General features: G+C 36.6%; 3 protein-coding genes across 3 annotated transcripts; all 3 read left to right on the forward strand.

Annotated features, from left to right (window-relative positions):
- The first annotated feature begins 3,160 nt into the window (after nt 1-3,160).
- Nucleotides 3,161-4,868, forward strand: LOC114359231 (lipase 3-like). The gene has a single exon (XM_028313529.1). The coding sequence runs from the start codon at nt 3,203-3,205 to the stop codon at nt 4,685-4,687; it is 1,485 nt and encodes a 494-aa protein (XP_028169330.1). The 5' UTR covers nt 3,161-3,202; the 3' UTR covers nt 4,688-4,868.
- A 9,955-nt stretch (nt 4,869-14,823) lies between these two features.
- Nucleotides 14,824-16,612, forward strand: LOC114359215 (sucrose-6-phosphate hydrolase-like). The gene has a single exon (XM_028313510.1). The coding sequence runs from the start codon at nt 14,850-14,852 to the stop codon at nt 16,314-16,316; it is 1,467 nt and encodes a 488-aa protein (XP_028169311.1). The 5' UTR covers nt 14,824-14,849; the 3' UTR covers nt 16,317-16,612.
- Nucleotides 16,613-17,758: 1,146 nt separating this feature from the next.
- LOC114359219 (fructan beta-fructosidase-like) lies at nt 17,759-21,507 on the forward strand. Its single transcript, XM_028313516.1, has 2 exons — nt 17,759-19,138; nt 20,015-21,507. The coding sequence occupies exons 1-2, from the start codon at nt 17,760-17,762 to the stop codon at nt 21,459-21,461; spliced, it is 2,826 nt and encodes a 941-aa protein (XP_028169317.1). The 5' UTR covers nt 17,759; the 3' UTR covers nt 21,462-21,507.
- The last annotated feature ends 940 nt before the right edge of the window (nt 21,508-22,447 follow it).

Consider the following 22,447-nt stretch of genomic DNA (forward strand, 5'->3'; position numbering starts at 1 on the left):
AATTCAATGTCTTACCTAGGTAAGTATTATACAAAGTCTAGAATTCTAGATCGAAGGCGGTAACTATTAATTCGTGTAAAAGTGCTTTTTTTAAGCCTATTCACAGAAATAAATGAGTTTTATGAGTTTTTATGAGTTTTAATTTTTTTGAACCAATGAGCCTTAGATTATTTTAAAAAGTAAAGACAGAAAGATTTATTTTTTATAAAGGGTACCTACACCAACAGCAAAACACATAATATGAAAATTTTACTTATTTCACAAAAACAACTAAAAACCACACATTTTTAATTATTAGTTTTCTTCAATAATGACCTAAAGGGACTTTGACCATAAGCAGTTAATTAACACAATCATAAAAATGAATCGCAAAATGTGTTGGAAAGCGCATAACTCAACAACGCATGGACCAATTTTACCAATTCTTTTTTTTAAATGTTCCTTGGAGTCCAAGGATGGTTTTTAAGGCGAGAAAAATTCGAATAATTCCGGATAAACCCCGGGCGAAGTCGTGGGCGGAAACCTAGTGAATTAATAAAAATAATCGACTTTGTATTGTTTATACACGAAACATAAGCCCGATTATATTATTTTTCTGTATCATATTTCTGTGCAAATAAAGAAATGATTATTATTACAACCACATTTCGTTATCCGACACGGGCACCAAGAGAAATAATCAATAAACTAAAAAAAATATTAACTGAAAAAAATATTTCCAGTAAAAATGAAATTGTTGGATTCAAACACTCGTTGAATCGTTTCCCACATCCACATCGGACACCTGAAAACTAACGCTTTGATTTTGTTCCCGAAAATAGTTCCAGTGCCGACAAAAAAAAAATGGCGTCAACGATTTGATTGACCGCGTACAAAATGTTTTTTACTCGTGCCTGTGTAATCTGTATTTGCCGTGCTAACCCAAATCTTTTTATCTAGATTTTTTACATAATAATATGTTGAACCCGGCTGGCGATTTTCTATTGGCTAGAATAATTAATTTCGTTGCGGGTCAGATGACAGTTAACTTTCCCCCGGGACAAACTTGACCTTCACTGGTTGTGTTTTTATTGGCGGTCAAGTTGTAGATCCTGGCGACACGGTAGTTGCAGCGGTGGGAACGATAGGTGGGAATAGTCCCATGCTAGCAGCTAGAATGGGTCGGGGTTCGATTCCCACTAGGGGCAAAAGCAGTTGTACCCGGAGTCGTGGACGTTATTATAATCGTAACTTCTATGTTCAGTACACCGAATCTATAGTTTGTGAAAAAAGACACAAAATGAAAGTGTACATTTAGCTTTTTATTACCTGCTTAGTTAGGTACTACCTACTTTAAGGTCTACTTACAATTAGTAGATTTATCATTTTCATCACGTGTCTTGAAAAATGAGTTATCTTAGACATACTGCGCATTAATGTAAAAATATTTATACTTGCTTAGAAATATGATTTTAAAACAATAGCATCCGGATTTTTACCTTGACCTTAAACTTCAATACGTCAATGTACGTTATCTGGGGGCACGGCAGTGCCCCCACCAAGTCGAGCAAAAAAGCGGCACGGCCGTACCATCCTTTTCTCGAAGCAATTCAGGCCATTTTCGACCGCCTGTAACTTCGTTGTGGATAAAACTAGAAGGCTGAATTTTCATTAGCTATGCAGGCATTGTAAAGACACGGTATATTTAAAATTTCATTCAATTTGAACCAGTAGTTTAAGAATTATAACGGGTCAAAGTTACTTAATTTTGTCACTCACTGACTGACTCACTGACTCACTGACTCACTCACTGACTCACCGATCATCAAAACTCTAAGGCACTTCTAGCAGACCTAGAAGCTTCAAATTTGGAATATAAGTAGTGTTTGGTGTATGAATCAAGGAAAAACTAAAATATTTGGGGGCACGGTAGTGCAACCGCCAAGTCGAGTAAAATTTTTCAATTTCGGTCCAGTTTTCTAGATACATAACTGCTGTCTACAAAATACAAAAAGAAATGAGATCCCATCAAAAACAATACTTGTCAAAAAAACCAAGTCTCGCAACTCAGTTGTTCTACGGTAAAAAGTTGTGAGATCCATGTAATACCAAGTCCAGGCCAGGAAATCTTTAACGTTTTACATAAATATATTGACTTGGCCATCGCATGAAAACACGTGTAAATTAAATTATTTAGTGCGATGGCCAAGTCAATAATTTATGTAAAACGTTAAAGATTTCCTGGCCTGGACTTGGTATTACATGGATCTCACAACTTTTTACCGTAGAACAACTGAGTTGCGAGACTTGGTTTTTTTGACAAGTATTGTTTTTGATGGGTTAAAGGTTTTTCTTATCATTTTACAAGTCCGTATTATCGTTTTATAATTGTTAGATATGTTTTATCATTTGATAGTATCATAATGAAATAATTATCTAATTTAATGGTGTTAGAATTTTGTTGAAATAGCCCAGTTAGTATCACTTTTATCAAAGGAAATTGAAAATTTTCATCAAGATTTTTTTACACAGTGTCATGTCCGTTGTCTTTTGATTTGGAGAACATAATAATTTATCACTGTTTATGTTTATTATTGTTATTTATCTATGTGCAATGTCCATTATTAAACGCTTAATGAGCTCATTAAAGTCTGTTTATTAAAATTCAGCAATCTATCTAAATATAATATATTATTATAACTCAAAGTTGACTGACTGACTGACTGACATAGTGATCTATCAACGCACAGCCCAAACCACTGGACGGATCGGGCTGAAATTTGGCATGCAGGTAGACGTTATAACATAGGCATCCGCTAAGAAAGGATTTTACGAAATTCCACCCCTAAGGGGGTAAAACGGGATCCACGCGTACGAAGTCGCGGGCGGCCGCTAGTTTTTGATAATTCTGGTATCATCATCTGACAGATCGTTTACTGCTCCGTAGAAATAGGTCAAGGGTTCGCTAATGTTATTATCTAACATTGGAAACTAATTATAGACTATTATGTACGAGTATGATTCCAAGTCTTTGTATCGTTTCATTCCGGATTCAATGATCATTGTTTTTTATTAAATTAATCATTCAATGATTATTTGTACACGACAATATACTTTATCTGAATGACGTCCGGGCTTGATCCCGGGGGTCAGCAGGAATATGTTGTTCTAGTCAACGTGTAAACTCTGAATCAGTATAAGTGCGAATCTTAAAACGGTCAACATGTCTCAGAAGTTAATTATCTGTGCTGTGCTAATTATATCGCAATTTCTGCCAAATAACGGCTACGCACTCGACGATTTCTTCAAAGAACAGACAGATGTAATGAACACATTCTTCAAAAACCAATTTCAACGAGTGGAACAGGCTGTCAACACACAATACGACGAGGCTGTTAAAGTGCAAACGAAAGTGAAAGACTACATAGAAGAACAGAAGAAGAAAATCTCGGACGATGTCAACAATTACGTCGATAAAGTCAAAGATAACGGAAGATACTTCGTCGATACGTGGTCCTTCATGCCAACTGAAGACCCTGAGTCGAGACTGGTAAACCCAGATCTAGTTTTGTCTGTTCCATCAATTATTTCACGAAACGGTTACAATTGTGAGACGCACACGATTTTGTCCAAAGGTTACCTTCTAAACGTACACAGGATACCAAGACCGAAACATGGAGGACAGATACCGAAGAAAACGGTTCTGCTGCAGCACGGACTATTCGCGAGTTCTGCTGATTGGATCATGAATGGACCAGAGAAGTCTCTCGGGTATATTCTGGCAGATGCCGGATACGATGTCTGGATGACGAATATTAGAGGGAACAAATACTCCAAAGAACATGCCTGGTACAAAGAAAATACCAAGGAGTATTGGAACTTTTCATGGAACGAAGTGGCGTTGTACGACATACCGGCTGTCATAGATTACATTAGGAACATAAAGGGGGAAGACACGAAGATAGCTTATGTCGGGCATTCGATGGGGACCACGATTCTGTTCACGATGCTGTCGCTGCGACCAGAATATAACGATAAATTAAGCGTAGGCGTAGCGTTGGCTCCTGAAGTTTTTATATCAAATATGAAATCCCCCATTAAATCTCTAGCCAGCATCGCGAGCCATCTTGCGCACACCGAGATGATATACGGCGCTCACGAGTTTTTACCGAAAAAGTCATTTTTGGGGCGAATGAATAAGATGTGCGAAGCTGAGAATATGGATGTTTCTGTGTGTAATAATGTTGTATTCTACATTTGTGGAGCAGACGAGGAGCAGTACAACAAAACTTTGCTGCCTTTCTTTCTGTCAAACTTGGGCACGGGTACGTCTTGGAAGACTGCTCTTCATATGTCTCAGATGGTGTTAGCGGAGAAGTTCCAGCAGTTCGATTATGGTTATGCGGAGCGGAACCAAAGGATCTATGGGTCAGACAATCCCCCTGAGTATGATTTGAGCAAAGTCACGTTGAATGTTACGTTGTTTTGGGCGAAAAACGATTTGTTGTCAGATGAGAGGGACGTGATGAAGCTCCACGAAAGGTTGCCGCATTCGACGCTGTACTTAGTGCCCTTCGAGAAGTTTAACCACATGGATTACTTGTGGGCGAAGGACGCTCCCAGATTAGTTAATGACAAAGTTATGGAAGTACTCAATAAGGCCATGGACACCGAAAACAGAAACGTCTTTTTTTCGTTTATATTTTAAAATGTTTTGAGTTTTACTTGAATTAAACTAAAATGCTAAGAAAAATATAAGGGCCTATTGAGCTAGCTAATATAAAACTTGTATAATTAGGACTAGGTAATTTTAAAGTATATTTTATCTTACTTGATATCAGTATTCCGTCCAAAATGTATATTATTTTAAGAAATATGTGTAGCCTATTTTAATTGTATTTCAAAAAATAAAATTCATTTTTTAAATAAATTGGTCTTTTTTTATTTTAGAAATGAAATACTTCATAATGTTATTCCTTTTTAAAGGGATTTAGGACCCTAATTATGATGGCATAAATAAGAAATCCCTTTTACTTATGTTTTCGTATTTTTTATTTATTTTAATTTACTATTAAAATACATTATTAGGTATGTTTTATAAGTAGGTTAATAAATTATTACTTATACTACCTACTTATTCTTGATTTCTAGAGATTGAGTGAACCCAGTCATAACAGACTATTATGATAACTTATTATTCTGTAAATAAGTACGAAGCCGTTGCTATAGTTGCATGAATACAATTGTTAATTAAAATTAGCACCTAACTGATACTATAAATTAATAATTTAAAAAACCTTTTTAAAAACAAGCTTTATTCTAAAATGCAGTTATTGTACTAAAACGAAAAAAAAATTGTATGCAAGGTTCAAATAATTTCGAAAGCTTGTATCGCGCATGGAATTTATTCCTCTTTTTTTTCTGATTGCGCTTTTGCTCTTCGGACGAAGGTGGAGCACGGGTTGGTTTGCAATTAAAACGAATGTTATTCATAACAACAACAACAAATACGTCATTTTCTTGGTAGTAATAGTCTTATCTTTTAATTTAGACCGGGATAACCGAACGATGACTTTAAGACGTTATGTTATTGTAGGTACAGACAGAACAATAATGTACATCTTTGTTATATTCTACTCATGTTTATACATTATTATTGCCTTGTCCTACTTTGATAAACTGATTTTTATAAGATTTTAAACTATTGCGTTCCATTTAAATTAAAATTGTTTAAAACCCATGTCTTACTATTTTAATTAAACTGTTTGTTATGCAAATGGTTATTACATATAATAACCAGGTCGATTTTATAATAAGGCAATGAAATAAATGAATCAAAGTTTAAGTATACTACCCGTAAAGTTGACCAAGAGATAAAAGAAAAATTGATTGTTACAATATACGAGTAAACAAAGCATATTTAAAAAAATGAAGTAGTTACTACTGCCTTTGCACTGATATTTTTCATGTTTAAGTATTATGTTTTTGTTATAAGCGGATAATTTCGTGCCTGACTGTACTTCAGATAATACCTAGAACGTCTGTGCAGTTCTGAATGCGCTTTATTTGTTTATTTGCACTAATAATGGATTCATAGTATTTCTCTCGATATCGTTTGCATGATGATCTCTTGACATTAAAATAAAGTATAATTCTAGCTAGCTTGTGCCCGCGGTTTCGCGTGTGTAGATTTGTAGAATAAGAACATTTTCATTCATTGCTTCATAAATAGAAGAAATAAAACTGAAAAGATACTGACAGACATTAAAATAGTGTCAGAGTTATTTGGATTGCTTCTTCTTAGTAAAAATATTTTAGTTGTTCTTTAAAAGTGCATTTAAGTGAAAATAAAATAAAATGTTTTTAATGCAAGTATTTTAATAAGTATTTCAAGCTACATATACCTACCCTAGAAGGAAGCTAGCATCTTTATTTTTGATTCGATTTATCTCTATATCCAAAATTAATTTACAGCGGTTTGGCGTGAAGACATAACAGACAGACTTTCACATTCACATTAGTATTGTGTGATTGTTATGTGTTGTCTAGACGGTAATCCAATTAGGGGTTATTTAGAGATATTTAGAGATAGGTACTCAACTTGCCACGTTTCTGTTTATTACGTAAATCCAGGTCATAGGGTTGGGATAAAACACGAGTTTACTATTAATTTGTTACGTAATACGAGTAGATAGCAAAGACTCTTAGTTTTATTGATAGACTAGTGGCCGTCCGCGACTTCGTACGCGTGGATCCCGTTTTACCCCCTTAGGGGTGGAATTTCGTAAAATCCTTTCTTAGCGGATGCTTACGTCGCTACGTCATAACATCTACTTTCAGCCTGATCCGTCCAGTGGTTTGGGCTGTGCGTTGATAGATCACTGTCAGTCAGTCAGTCAGTCAGTCAGTCACCTTTGAGTTACTTAAGGCCGCAAAGAAATAAACTAATTAACTAAATAATTAAGTAAAAACACCTCTACATTACGAGTATGTGGTATATTGTTTATTGTGCCTTACAAAACTGACAATCAGTAGAACCTTAGAAATTAATTTGAGAAAAAAAAACCCCAAGGTTTTCCACAAACATCGTTGTTTTGGTGGAAGGTCTTTGTCCAGCAGTGGACGTCTTTCGGCTGAAACGAACGAACGAACGAAAAATTTACTGAGTTTAGGCAAAATAGCGAGGTTCAAAATGAGAACCATATTTAATTTATTTACTTAATTAATTTAGATAATCGACGGACGTAACAGCTTGGCTTTCCTTTCGGCAGCGTTTAATTTCGCCAAGTTTCAGCGCTCACTTCGCTGCAAGTTCTAGACTCTAAAACAACATTCTGAAGGCTTCTAAATTTCGCAGCGAACCAACAAACTTCTGCTTTAATGATAGAGTGACGATGTATTGGGAAAATTGCAGGATATAGTTAATTAGTCAGGAGTGAAAGACGAAGATATTATTTGCTATTCTGCGCTAAACATTTTGCTATGTTCTATAAATGAGCTACAAATACAATAGGCTAGTTTCCTAAAAAAAATTTTTTAGTCCGTCAATTTTAATATAAAAAAATATTGGATACGTATATTTTTAATTGTCAATCAAACAAATAATTACAAAGTTATAGTGCGTTGAAGTTCCGCGCGACGTCACACTCTTTACATTTTCATTAGTTTTAAAAAGTGAAAAATAGGTGTCGAGTATTTTTTGATAAGGTAACTGACGGACTAATTAAAACTCTTGCTTTTTAACCCAGGAAACATCCCTATTGAGTGGTGAGCAGAGCATAAGTCTTAGAAGTAGAAGCGTGCAGAGCAGAGAGATTTCCAACCGTTTATTCATGAAAATCAATGGTATGATGATCAATATTAATAATTGTGCAGTCTCGTTCTATCGCAAAGAATCGCTATTTGATGAGAGCGAGAGAAAAAACGGAAATGGGTATCTGGAACTGTAGTCCACTGGGTACATACTCGTACATGTTAAATTAGAACGAAAATAAAGTAGTGTAATTCATGTAAATGTACTCTGTATAAATTTTCTTATTCTGGTCCAAGTCTTATCCTGTTATCAAAGTCAAAGTTAAAATTAATTTATTTGTTTAGACTAATAAATAGTATCTACTTACAAATCGTCAAATATTTTGCTCTTAAGGAGCCTTTACATGTTTCATATTCTTTTTACCTTACCAGCGCTTCGAGACCAACATTTGGCAAGTGCTGAGAAGAAGCGCCGGAACAAACTCATTCACCACTGTCTACCGGTTAATATAAATAAATAGAAATATCCTGGAAAATTGTCGTTTATTTGGTCACCCCACAATCTATTTTGTTTGTCCCAGTCTAAAGTTAGGTATTCATTGCACATCCCGCCGCAGTCAGGAAAAGTTTCAGATTTTTTATTACCTCATTATCTTGCCTTATTTTAATTCTGAATTCGCGGAGGTTGTAAGTCACTGCGTCTCATTATGGGACTCAGTAGTTTACCTGAATGTGGCACTGGCGTTTAATTAAAAATAAGGGTTTAAATAAATTAAGTAAGTACCTATGTGTTTGAGAATACAATTCCTGCGGTAGAGACATCTGCTTGTTTTGGCTATCGGCTGTTTGTGAAATACCTACATAGTTAATTTCTCATAAAATATGTATGTGATTACATAGTCCACATTTAATGAGAAATAAATGTTCTTTAAACTTTAATAACGAATGTAGGTTAAACGGAAGTCTGTGGTGTGGTAGACTCTTCAACTTGGAGGTACTAGGTTTGATACACAGATGGGTCATGGTATCTTTTTGGCTATAATATAGTAAGATAAGAATGATTGTCTGAAAATTAAATAAAAATAAGATGTCTTGTATAAAATTTAGACCGAAATCTGTGACACTGATATCTTGGTCAGATGAAGTAAATAAACGTGATTCTTGATCAAGATCTGTGGTACTATGAAGATGATTGATCTGTGGATGAATATCTTGGTCCTATGAAGTAAATAACATGATTCAGTAACTCCAAGAATAAGTACGTAATGGTAACAGAAAAGGGGAATCACATTTTGCATTCTAAAGATTGCTGGACAGTGACCTTTTTGATAAAAGTTCAAAGATAAGTTGGAGTAGGTATCCAGTTTATTGAAAGAACTAAATGAGTACTAATGGGACACACAAAAAAGTAAGTGTTTAAATTATTATATTGCAATTTCCCTCGATTTGACAATTAAGTACTTAGATTTATCATTTGTATCACCTTTATGAACACTACTGACATAAATTATCCTGCTTTCGCCTCCGAGATTTATTTTACCATGTAGTACCCCTGTACGACAACCCAATCCGCACACAATATTCAGCGTAGTAGTATTAAAAAACAAAAGAGCGGGCAACCCCACCCCTACCACGCTGTGGGCTCGGTGTCCGAGCGGTCTCATTCCTTTGTGCGCACGCGCAACGACCGCACGCANCTTGGTAAGTTCGTTTGATCATTCAAAAAATGTTGTTTTTTTAAATGACGACTGAGTTTATTTTCAACAAAAGAATGCGGAGGTGATCTAGCGACTATAAATTCCTATTCGTTCCTGTCGCTTATTGATTTGTTGACTAATCCCTTAAAATTCCCTCAGGGCTATTTTCCACATTTGCGATTTGTATATTATCAAGATTTTTAGCTGGACAGCCAAAAAATCTTAACAACTTGACCCTCGGTACGACTTGGTAGTAGTACCATAGGGCTTATAATTCTCGATACTTACAGGTCTCGACCCAATTTAAAAATCCACAAACGCTGCCAACAACACCGGTCCAGAGGGACTCAACACTATTGTCTGCAAAGACAAAGGTTCTATTCCTCGAGGGAGCGCGTTCGACACGCTTCCGGAAATGTTACAAATAGAGTACATAATAACTTCGGGGATTTCCCTGATAGGGGGTATTTCAGGTCTAAACGTTGCAACACTAAAGTGGTTCAGAAGTAGATTTAGCATTCCAGCTTAAATATTTATCAAACTCTCTTAGCTATGGTAGTTTTTAGGGTTCCGTACCTCAAAAGGAAAAAACGGAACCCTTATAGGATCACTTTGTTGTCCGTCCGTCCGTCTGTCAAGACCCTTTATCTCAAGAACGCGTGAACGTATCAAGCTGAAATTCACATGAAATACTCAGGTCTATTGTCCCTTTAAGCTGTGAAAATATCAAACTTCTAAGCCAAGCCAATCAAAAGATACAGCCGATTATGTCGATATTTTCAACAAATTTTCGACACTCGCAAAGGAATCAAAACCTACAGGATACTTCCCGTAAACTCAGAATCTTGAAATTTGGCATAAAGCATTGTCATATAATGCAAATATAGGAAAAATTGCGAAAATTACATTTTTTTAGTTATATAATAAAATAAAAATATTTTAATAAAATGAAACTTACTACCTTATTTCTCACGAACGAATAAAGGTATCAAATTGAAATTTATACCAAATACCTAGATCTATTGTCCCTTTAAGAAGTAAAAAAATCAAACTTCTAAGTTAACGCGATCAAAAGATACAGCAGTTTATACCGACACCTTAGACGAATTTCCGTCACACGCTAGGGAATCAAAACCTACAAGGTACTTCCTGTGAACTCAGAATCTTGAAATTCGGCACGAAGCAACGTTATATAGTACAGATAAAGGAAAAATTGCGAAAATGATAAATTTGAAGTTATATAAAATTTAAAATATTATTTTTGCTTACATGACATAAAATATTTTTTTAATAATTATAAACTTACTACCTACCCTTTTTCACATGAACGCGTAGAGATATTAAAGTTGAAATTCATATCAAACACTTCTTAAATCTAATTGCCTCTAAACTGTGAGAAATTCTAAATCAACGCAAAAATTCAAAACGCTGAGGTAGGTACCTACCTATAATGCAAATATAGGAAAAATAAATAAATAAAAAATAATCATACCGCATATTTTTTTTTTATAAAACTCCGGACTTTGACGTAATTTTGGTTTAAGTGAAATGAATGGTGTCCATTGGCATAGCTACAGGTTTTACCTTAGAATACTTGTTTTATATTTGTAGATAGTTACCCTGCCTAAAAAAAAACCCTAGCTACGCCAAAGCTAGCGTTATTTGATAAGGATCAGATATAAACACAAAATAATCTTGCGTGCATACCAATGTTATTTATACCATTTTGCAAGGGGAAAGGGATTTGTGGTTAGCCCTGACTACTTAGGGACAGGAAAAAATCAAATGATACCGCGAGCTAACTACGAACAGCGCCATCTATTGACAACCGTGCGAACTACGTAGTGTCGTTGCTCGGTGATAGGTGTTGCTGATTGCAGCTCATTGTTACAATACTTTTTATTAAAATCGGATTTTATTCCGGAGGTTTTACAATTTCTTACTACTTTCGCAAATCATTACAAATGAAGAAAGGAATTTACGGTGTGGTACCCTCAATGTACAATTAGATTTCGAGCGATACCACTTTTGGGCATTCTCCTTTTAAGTAGTTACTTTCCCCATTGTAATGTTATGAATTTCATTTTGCAATAAAAAATACCATAGTTATGACTCGATTGTCGTAATGAACGAACTTTGTAAACCTTGCAGGTTTGTACGGAACCCTCGGTGCGCGAGTCCGACTCGCACTTGGCCGGTTTTTTCATTTTGTCATCATCATCATCATTTCAGTCATAGCACAATGCTTTCCATTTTGATCGAGTGATCACTTTTTTGATGTAGTCGGTCCACCTTGTGGGTGGACGTCCCATGCTGCGTTTTCCTGTACGCGGCATCCACTCCAGAACTTTGCTGCCCCATCGGCCGTCAGTTCTGCGTACTATGTGCCCTGCCCATTGCCACTTCAGCTTGCTAATCCGTTGGGCTATGTCAGCGACTTTAGTTCATAGACATTTTGTCATAATCATAGACAAAAGTAAGTTTTTGAGCAGAACCACAGATAATTTGCAGAACCAAGGAAGTTACACAACAAAAAGTCTTCGAGAAGTCCGACTCCAACAAACATATTTTACGAGATAACGAGCATGTTACTATATCTATTATCAAACATAGATAAAATATATAGAAATCCACTTCAGATCAAGATCAAGGACAAGTAATACAATAAAATAACTCAAAGGAATATTGTATGACGACTTCACGTCAAGCTTTACACTGCGATATCTTATTCAATTGTAATACCTAGATACTAATTGCAACAAAAATGTAAACTTACTTTGATATTTAGATAAGATAAGATAATTTATTTATTTGCTTAAAACATAGTATACATGGTTTTAACTTTGTTAAGTCTAATGAGCCACTCATTGATACTCAGCCACCTGATTCCGGAATGTCCACTAATATGAGTACATGGTGATAACATAGTCAAAGACATCTATGGTTAGAGAGTTGAACTATCCTAGATCCAGAGGTCCTGGGTTCACTTCCTGGACAGCAAAAGCTGGCTGGACAAGTAAATTGAAAAACCTCTGCAATCTGGTAAAACGCGTGTATGTTTATTATATAGAAAACTTAACACTTCCATTTGGAGTTTTATAATTACTGTAAGCCAAGGCGGCGCAGACCACCGAGTTTTAGTTGGCCGATAGTTAGGTCGCGCTGTTAATCAGTACGGAGTACGGACATGTGTATGAAAGTGCGCACATTACACCGATTTGGTATCGATCGATTCTTCATACAATGGGAATCAGGGCCAACTATCGGCCAACTAAAAGTCGATGGCCTGCGCCTAGGCTAAATATAAATGTTAAGTCAAATAGCATGCTCTTCACTAGCTTAGACAGTTTGATTAAATTTTACATTATAGAAAATTAAAATTAATCGAAATATTCCAGAAACAAGGCGGGATTTTTTCTGTATCTTTGAGTGAATTTTAATAAGAACCCATCAATATGGCAGCCTTGGCCAATTCCCGAGCATGATTGTTAGATCTCCATTACAAATTCATCTACAAACGAAAGATTTATTAAAACGCTCCGAGAAATGATAAATGGGGGAGCTTTGGCGTTTTATTTGAAATTTCATACTCACTGACTTCATTTTATAGAAGTGTATTTTAGCATTTTTTTGGCTTCAGCTATTAAGGTTCGGGCAAACCAACGCGATCACAGCGCGATCAACCGGCGTGCAGCGATGGCGATCAATGCATTTAGGTCTGGTCGCCATCGCTGCACGCCGGCTGATCGCGCTGTGATCGCGTTGGTTTGTCCGAACCCTTATTAATATTATAATAATAAGGAGCAAACTTTTTAATTGTTTGCATTATATACTTGTATTGAATTAGCTCTGAAACTAGTAGGTATTGGACCGATTTCATAAATTCATGTCGTAAATGCAATACGAAGTTTGCATCTCAATAGGACTGGTAAGACGACAGTCTATCGTGTGTAAGATTTTAAACTTTGGCGTTCCATTTCAACTAAATTAGTAAGATACGGGACTTAACGCGACGTTTATTAATAATTGTAACTCATTAATAAACGTCGCGTAAGACCCGTGTCTTGTAGTCTATCGTGTGATCGAATGGATCGGTATTTTGGGGGCACTGTAAACGGGATGTTCATGTTAGTTAGCAATAAATTACCACAAACTGTTGTAGAATTGCCCATTCATAAATTTAAAGCACACGTCAAAAGCACCTTAATGAAAAAGGGCTACTATAAAGTTGATGATTATATAAAAGATAAAAATGTTTGGAATGTTTAACTACCTAGCTCGCATCGATGCTTATGACTATAATTTGTATATTTTAAAGACTGTAAACCCTTGAAAAGGAGGCTGACAATAGTGACTGAGTTTCTTGCGCTGCTTCTTCTCAGCACTGGCCCATTTATTGTCCCGAAGCAGTGGTAGGGTTAATATTGGGACGTGTAAAAGTGCTTTTGAAAAGCCTATTTGCATAAATAAATGAGTTTTATGAGTTTTAGTATTAAAACCTACCTATACTATAAGCGGGATCCTTTCAAAACCAGTTCTTGCAAAAAACGGGATGCTTCAGTGGGAATAAGCCCTTAGTATTAAAACGGGATCCTGCAAAAAACGGGATGTTCCGTGGAAACAAGCAAGTCGTCTGACATTGAATCATATTCCAAACAAACAGATAATGTCTGGTTTTGTCTAGCTGTCCTGACACACCATATTTTCTGGTTTCCACATCTTGAAGGCATATCAGATTGATCGCCGGCGCTATCAGTCGCCTGTCACTCACAGAAATTGTTCCTACGGTGAATTATCGTTATCGGGCTTTTGATTAAAATCAAATAAGATTTTGGAGAATACCATTCACACACTTCAAAGGGGACAAATTTTGTGTAGATTGCTGTTTTGAAACGCTATTTATGAAAATAAGATATTATACAGTTTGTTTCTACAAATCTATTTGGGGTTGGAATTTAATAAGGTATTATTTGTGGTAAGGTTAATTATTTTTGCGATGAGACCAACACAAATTGTGTTTCATTTCAGTAGATAGAAAGGATAAAATCCTAAGTTAAAAATTATTTTTGTTTCTATGTAATTTTTATCTTTGATGAATAAGTAAATACGTGTGTGACATTCAAATGTTTCTATTTGTAATTTCTTCGTTTGATTTAAGTATGTGAATGTATGTTAAAAATGTAAAAAAATCTTATTTTCCTGGAGAAATCTCCTTTATATTGAAGTTTCATGAACAGTAGTTATTTGTAGACATTTTATGATAATAACCTAACAGGTAATCACGTTGATTGGAGTGCTACTTTATAGGGGACTAAACAAAACCCTTAAAACAATACCTTATCAACTTCACATTAAAATATCTAGATAATTAATTCCATATAAATGACTGAGCAGCTTCAATTATTTCGATTAACGTCCATCATGGCGTTTTTACATCAACTTGTAATTCTGATAATTGCAGTCGCCGTCTCTTTACAATCACCCAAAAGGAGAACCAGCAAAAGCGAACTTGCAGATTACATAGCTCATAAGAGAGAAGAGGTCAATCAGCGGTACAAGCTTCTCTACCACGTCACTCCACCAGTGGGGTGGATGAACGATCCAAATGGATTCTCTTTCTACAAAGGCGAATATCACCTCTTCTACCAATTTTACCCTTACGACAGCGTGTGGGGACCAATGCACTGGGGTCACTCTACAAGTCAGAACCTGGTCGACTGGAAGGAGCAACCAACCGCTTTGATTCCAGGAATAGAACAATGCTTCTCAGGCAGCGGCGTGGTCGACGGAGACCAGCTTGTGCTCATGTACACGGGCCACGAAGATAGAGACACTCCACCCTATTACAGGGAAACTCAATATCTGGCTTTCAGTAACGATGGTATAAATTTCGAAAAATACGAAGGTAACCCAGTCCTCTTGCCAAGTGGATCTCCAGATTTTCGTGACCCTAAAGTGTGGAGACATGGAGACCATTGGTATGTAGTTCTTGGGAGTAAAAGTGACGATTTACAAAGAGGTAGGGTACTTCTTTACCGGTCAACAGACTTGAAGAACTGGGAATTTTTGTCAGTCATCGGGGAATCAGACGGCACATTGGGATACATGTGGGAATGTCCAGACTTTTTCGAGCTAGACGGGAAATATATTTTACTTATGTCACCACAGGGAATGGAACCGCAGGGTGATAGATACAAGAATACCTTCCAAACTGGCTACATCATTGGCAACTTTAATTATGAGACCTTTGAATTCGTACCCGAAGTTGGGTTTCAAGAGATCGATTATGGCCATGACTTTTATGCGACACAGACAATAGGTAACGATGGTAAAAGATACGTGGTTGGATGGTTTGGAATGTGGGAAGTTCCTCACCCGGAAGCGGCTGATGGCTGGGCGGGCGCTATGACCATCATTAGGGAGCTGAAACTCGTCGGAGACAGAATCATTCAGACACCTGTCGAAGGTATGATTAATTTGAGAGAACAAGGTAATAGAATTTCATTGGCCCCCTATAATGTTGTAGAATTTGAGAAGACAGCCGAAATTATAGTAAATCCAGATTTGAATCAAGCGATTGAACTTCAAGTAGAAGGAAAATATGGTGGTGGAGGAAAGATTTGGCTGAAATGGGATCCTGCAGTTAGAAAAGTCATCATAGACCGGGGCTCCTATGATATTCGTCAAGTGGAATGGGCTCCGATAGGTTCTCATTCTTGGAGGATTTTCCTGGACGCCAGTTCCGTAGAGTTGTTCTGTGGTGAAGGTGAAGCGGTGTTCAGCAGTCGGGTGTACCCTGATGGCGATTGGAAAGTGACAAACCTAAGTCCGCAGACATTGGATATTGAAACTTATCATTTAAGGAAAAGTATTACAGAACTAAATTAAGGGGGGTGGGTAAAAGAGTCTAAAGTGGTTCTAAGGTTATTCATTAGGTTGATATAAGTTCTTGTTTTGCTTTATTTAACTTTAATTTATTATCTACAGGGAGTATTTTCACTTCTAAATTGGTTTATAGCTGCAGATAAAATTGTAATGTAGGTAGATTTGGAATCGAAGCTGCGCCTCTGGCAAATGCGGGTCTCATAATATACGAGTATACACGTTACATTTCAGTGTTATACATATATCATGTATGTCACAATGTTCAAAATGTAATAACTTTATAACGTTTTGTGTGAAAAATAAAGCAGTATTATTATTTCCATATTTTTTTCATTTACCTTTTAAATTTGGGAAATACCATACTTTATCAGCATTTTACATATCCGGATTTTAATGTGTTGCAGCCAAGCACAATATAAATTCTGTTATACAAGGTGTCCCAGAATGGGTGAATCAAACTGATAGGGGAGGTAGCTTTACTAATGTACTATCCCTAAAAAATATTTAAAAAATATAAAGCGCATTGAAATCGTGAAAATAAATCAGCTTTGCCTAAGTATCTGGCTATAATTGCTGCGTTTAGAGTTTATTGTACTTTTTTCTTACTAACATGATCGCTTCGCTTATCTGTAAACAAACTTTTGAAAATAATGACAAAAAATCCGAAATCAAATTTTTTTTGGATAGTACATTAGTAGAGCTACCTCCCCTATCAGTTTGATTCACCCATTCTGGGACACCTTGTATGTGATCACAAAAATTTTGGTTGATACGACAGGTAGGTCAAGTTCCATTCCAATCCTTGCAATAGATAGACGATAGAGTATATAGCTTATTCTGAGATGTTTGTTCGTAGAATTTATGTGTATTACGAATGGAAAAATCTGAAAGGTACACTAAATTATCAGATTTTTTGTACTGTAACGTCAGGTTTATTCTGAAACGTAGTCATTTGAGAGGTATAGGTACAAAGTGATTAGTGATAATTTAAACTCCTGTAGGATTATATTTTTATGATAGGTCAGTAAGTATTATTTCAAAACATATTTATAAGGATGACGAAAACCAAAACCCACTTTAGACCAAGACGTTTAAGTATTTAATATTTTATCAAAGGAATACTTTGAATGATTTACACTTATGAAGAGTTCGATACTTGCCACTTCAAATTAAAGTTGGTATCTCCGCTTAATAGGTAAGAATATCCAATTGTAAACACTTAATATGCAATAAAAAAAAATAATTTGAATTTGAATATGGGCTGACNGAATAACTCAACAAACAGTCAAATCACGTTGAAATGAGTTAACTACTTGACTAGCTACTTAAAGGGGACTAAACAGAACTCTTAACGATATCTTATCATCTTCACATTAACATCTTCAGATAATTTTATTGTCCATATAAATGATTGGGCTGCTTCAATTAGGCTGATTAATTTCCATCATGGCGTTTCTGTATCAACTAGTTTTGGTTTTGTTAATCGCAGTCGCAGTCTCATCACAAACGTCTAAAGAGACTAATAAGACTGAGCTGGCACAATACATAGCCGATAAGAGAGAAACCATCAACCAACGCTACAAGCTTCTCTACCACGTCACTCCACCAGTGGGGTGGATGAACGACCCAAATGGATTCTCTTTCTACAAAGGCGAATATCACCTCTTCTACCAATTTTATCCCTACGACAGCGTGTGGGGGGCGATGCACTGGGGCCACTCAACAAGCCCTAACCTGGTCGACTGGAAGGAACAACCGACAGCTTTGATACCGGAAAAAGAACAATGCTTCTCAGGCAGCGGCGTGGTCGATGGAGATCAACTTGTGCTCATGTATACGGGCCACGAAGATAGAGACACTCCACCCTACTACAGGGAAACTCAATATCTGGCTTTCAGTAACGATGGTATAAATTTCGAAAAATACGAAGGTAACCCAGTCCTCTTGCCAAGTGGATCTCCAGATTTTCGTGACCCTAAAGTGTGGAGACATGGAGACCATTGGTATGTAGTTCTTGGGAGTAAAAGTGACGATTTACAAAGAGGTAGGGTACTTCTTTACCGGTCAACAGACTTGAAGAACTGGGAATTTTTGTCAGTCATCGGGGAATCAGACGGCACATTGGGATACATGTGGGAATGTCCAGACTTTTTCGAGCTAGACGGGAAATATATTTTACTTATGTCACCACAGGGAATGGAACCTCAGGGTGATAGATACAAGAATATCTTCCAAACTGGCTACATCATTGGCAACTTTAATTATGAGACTTTTGAATTCGTGACTGAAGTTGAATTTCAGGAGATCGATTTTGGCCATGACTTTTACGCGACGCAAACTATAGATAATGATGGTAAAAGGTACATGGTTGGATGGTTCGGAATGTGGGAAGTTCCACATCCAGAAGCCGTTGATGGTTGGGCTGGTGCTATGACAATTATTAGGGAGCTGAAACTCGTTGGAGATAGAATTGTTCAGATACCAGTCGAAGCAATGGTGACGTTGAGAGAACAAGGAACTACAACGTCATGGGCACCTAATACGACAATAGAATTTCAGAAAACAGGCGAGATTATAGTTAATGGAACTTTGAACCAAACTATTGAACTGCTCATCGAAGGGAAAGATGGTGGTGAAAAAGCTTGGTTGACCTGGGACCCTGTAGTTGGGAAAGTGATTGTGGACCGAGGTTCCAAATCCAATGATACTCGTCAAGTGGAATGGGCTCCGATAAGTTCCCATTCCTGGAGGATCTTCCTGGATGCCAGTTCCTTGGAATTGTTCTGTGGTGAAGGTGAAGTGGTGTTCAGCAGTCGGGTGTACCCTGATGGCGATTGGAAAATGACAAACTTGAGTCCACAGACGTTGGAAATTGAAACTTATCATTTAAAGAAAAGTATCACGGGATTGTCGACTGGGGCGGGTAGTAGAGTTTTGAGCGGCTATGTGAGTTCAATCTGCTTACTATTTTTAATTAGTAGGTCATAGTACAATTTTGTAAAAGAGCAACACTTTAACCGTCTTACTAATAAAAAGTTAATCTTGTTTAAAATAACTTTTCCATACAAAACGTTACTTTAAGACGTATTCAATGGGCGTATAACTTTTATTAGTTAGGGAGTAAATGTTTTACTAAATTCAAATACATAATAAAAATAATGGCAGGGCTGTTTAAATAATAGTAATATTTCTGTGAACGTTACTTTGTTATTTAATGGACTTTCTTTTGATGTATGTAAATTAATGTGTAATGGAATCCATCCTAGAGGTTCGACTTGAAATATTATTATTGCTTTTATTATGAATGTTAGTTGCTATTGTAAAGGTAGATTTTTTTTGTTACAACAAAAAGAAAATAAATAATTATAGTTTTATATAAATCATTGATAAAATTATATTTTCCACATCACAATAAATAATTACACCCTTGCTTTATTGATTTCTTTGTTTTAATTTACGTGTGTTAGTATACTATAACAGTAACATTGCTCAACATATAAAAATATAAAAAATACCCCCAATGCTATTTATTGTATTATTGAATGATCAAACGAACTTACCAAGTGAAGTTCGATCTANTAATAAAACTCTTCAGAAATATCTTATCACCGCGATCAGCAAATACAGATAACTGCTCATATAAAAGAGTCTCATCTCAGAATCGATACATAATCTTAAGTCATGGCATTATTACACCAGCTTGTGGTATCTTTTTGTGTAATAGCAGCAGTGACGTCAAAGTCGTTTCGTCAACATGACTCAGTTCTAGAAGTTGAAGAGTACATAGCCAATAAGAAAGCAGACATCAACCCGCGGTACAGACTTCACTACCATGTCTCTCCACCAGTTGGATGGATGAACGACCCCAATGGCTTCTCTTTCTACAAAGGCGAATACCACCTCTTCTACCAATTTTACCCATACGACAGTGTGTGGGGACCAATGCACTGGGGCCACGTATCCAGCCCCAATCTGGTCGAGTGGCAACAACTACCTACGGCTCTGATCCCAGAACAAGAAATGTGCTTCTCAGGTAGCGGGGTGGTTGACGGAGACCAGCTAGTGCTTATGTATACCGGTCGTATAAACCTAGACGTTGAGCCCTTTTACAACGAAACCCAATATTTGGCCTACAGCGACGATGGTGTTACCTTCCAGAAATATGAAGGGAACCCAGTGCTCCCGGCAGCGCCGAATGGATCTCCAGATTTCCGCGACCCAAAAGTGTGGAAGTATGAAGACCACTGGTATGTTGTGATTGGCAGCAAGACTGATGATGAAAGGGGAAGAGTTCTTCTCTATAGATCACCAGATTTAAAGACTTGGGAGTTTCTATCAATCATCGGAGAATCTCAGGGTGACATGGGTTACATGTGGGAGTGCCCAGACTTCTTCGAACTAGACGGAAAATTCATTCTACTCATGTCCCCCCAAGGACTAGAATCTCAAGGTGACAGGTACAAAAATACCTATCAAACTGGTTACATAATCGGCAGTTTCAACTACGAGACGTTTGAATTCGTACCAGAGGTTGAATTCCAAGAAATTGATTTCGGTCACGACTTTTATGCCACACAATCGATGGAAAAGGACGGCAAGAGGTATGTTATTGGATGGTTTAGTATGTGGGACGTTCCTCTCCCTGAAGATGTAGACGGCTGGGCTGGTACAATGACTATTGTCAGGGAACTGAATCTAGTAGGAGATCGTGTTATAATGAAGCCAATTGACGAGATGGTGATTTTGAGAGAACAGAATCTTTTTACTGGAGCATTGGAACCTAATTCTGTCGTAGAATTTGAGAAGACAGGTGAAATTATCGTGAATGGAGATTTGAGTCAGAATATTGAATTGTTGATTGAGGGCAGCAACGGTGGTGGAAAGGCCTGGGTAAGATGGGATGCTGGAGAGGGCAAAGTAATCGTGGATAGAGGATCTGATGACGTGCGCCAGGTTGAATGGGAACCTATTAAATCTCACTCTTGGAGAATTTTCTTGGATGCTAGTTCTCTGGAGCTGTTCTGTGGTGAAGGTGAAGTGGTGTTCAGCAGTCGAGTGTACCCCGACGGTGATTGGAGGGTGACCAACCTGAGCCCACAGACTTTAGATATTGAAGCTTACCATTTGAGGAGAAGTGTTCCTGAATAAGTTATACCGATAAGATTTAAATGTAATAAAAATATTTTAATGCGATTTTTGTTTTAACTTTTTAAATCTTGAAATATCCCATGACAAATCTAGTTTCTTTTTGATGATAATAAATGATTTTGATACTATTTTCTCACATAAATCCCTTAGAAAATAAAGTCAATATGAATAAGTATAATATGTTGTTATGAAACCACTAGGTACAAACACAAATATTTACACCCAGCAGGATTTGAACGGGTTCACTTCATTGTATTCCATTATGCAAACTGCCAGGCGGCTGCCAACTATAGAGATTAGTACCGAGTAAGGCTATTTTTCATCCCACACATTAATATTCAGATCAATTCTGAGCACGTACTGACCCATCTGCTAAGCATAGGTCTCTAGTATTGTAGACCTAGCTCATAAGGTAGTTAGTCACAGTAGAACCGCAGGTATTTAGATCAGTTTGTCTCCAAATGACAGGATCACCAATTTCAGGTACAAGGATCTTGAAAATCACAGTTTCACAGTCACAAGTGATAAAAAATATTTTTAGAAAAATATTTTTATTGAATTTAATAGCTTTGTAACAATTTGTTAGGGAATTCCTCTCTTTAAGTTTATGTAACCTGTATTGAAAGGAATCCACTCATTCGTCATATCTATAGATATTCTCCCAGTCTAAAACTTACAATAAGTGATAGACTATTCGTTATCGTATCAAATTCGTTCGTATCGTATTATGTAATCATCTCACAAAATAGCGTTAAGTACAGTCAAGTGCAAGTGGCGACAAAACAATTATTCTGGTTAGCCTGTATATTGCAACCACATTAATTTTGGAATTACGTTAATCTTTCTAGCTCAAGCCCGCATCTTTTTCTGACCTAGTCAATGTTGTATCTCTACTACGAAGCTATGAAACCTAGCTACAGCCTCCAGCTATAACACCGTTAGAAATAGCGGGTTCCTACAGCTTTCTCACGAAAATTACATCTATT

The sequence above is a fragment of the Ostrinia furnacalis genome, unplaced genomic scaffold (assembly GCF_004193835.3).
Source record: "Ostrinia furnacalis isolate ACB-3 unplaced genomic scaffold, ASM419383v2 OfSCF4245, whole genome shotgun sequence".
Lineage (NCBI taxonomy): Eukaryota > Metazoa > Arthropoda > Insecta > Lepidoptera > Crambidae > Ostrinia > Ostrinia furnacalis.

Excerpts from the sequence above, each read along its gene's own strand:
- LOC114359231 (XM_028313529.1), top strand. The coding sequence starts at position 3,203 with ATGTCTCAGAAGTTAATTATCTGTGCTGTGCTAATTATATCGCAATTT.
- LOC114359215 (XM_028313510.1), top strand. The coding sequence starts at position 14,850 with ATGGCGTTTTTACATCAACTTGTAATTCTGATAATTGCAGTCGCCGTC.
- LOC114359219 (XM_028313516.1), top strand. The coding sequence starts at position 17,760 with ATGGCGTTTCTGTATCAACTAGTTTTGGTTTTGTTAATCGCAGTCGCA. Across the intron at positions 19,139-20,014 it reads TTCAGCAGTCGGGTGTACCC|TGTGGTATCTTTTTGTGTAA; the intron begins TGATGGCGATTG and ends ATTACACCAGCT.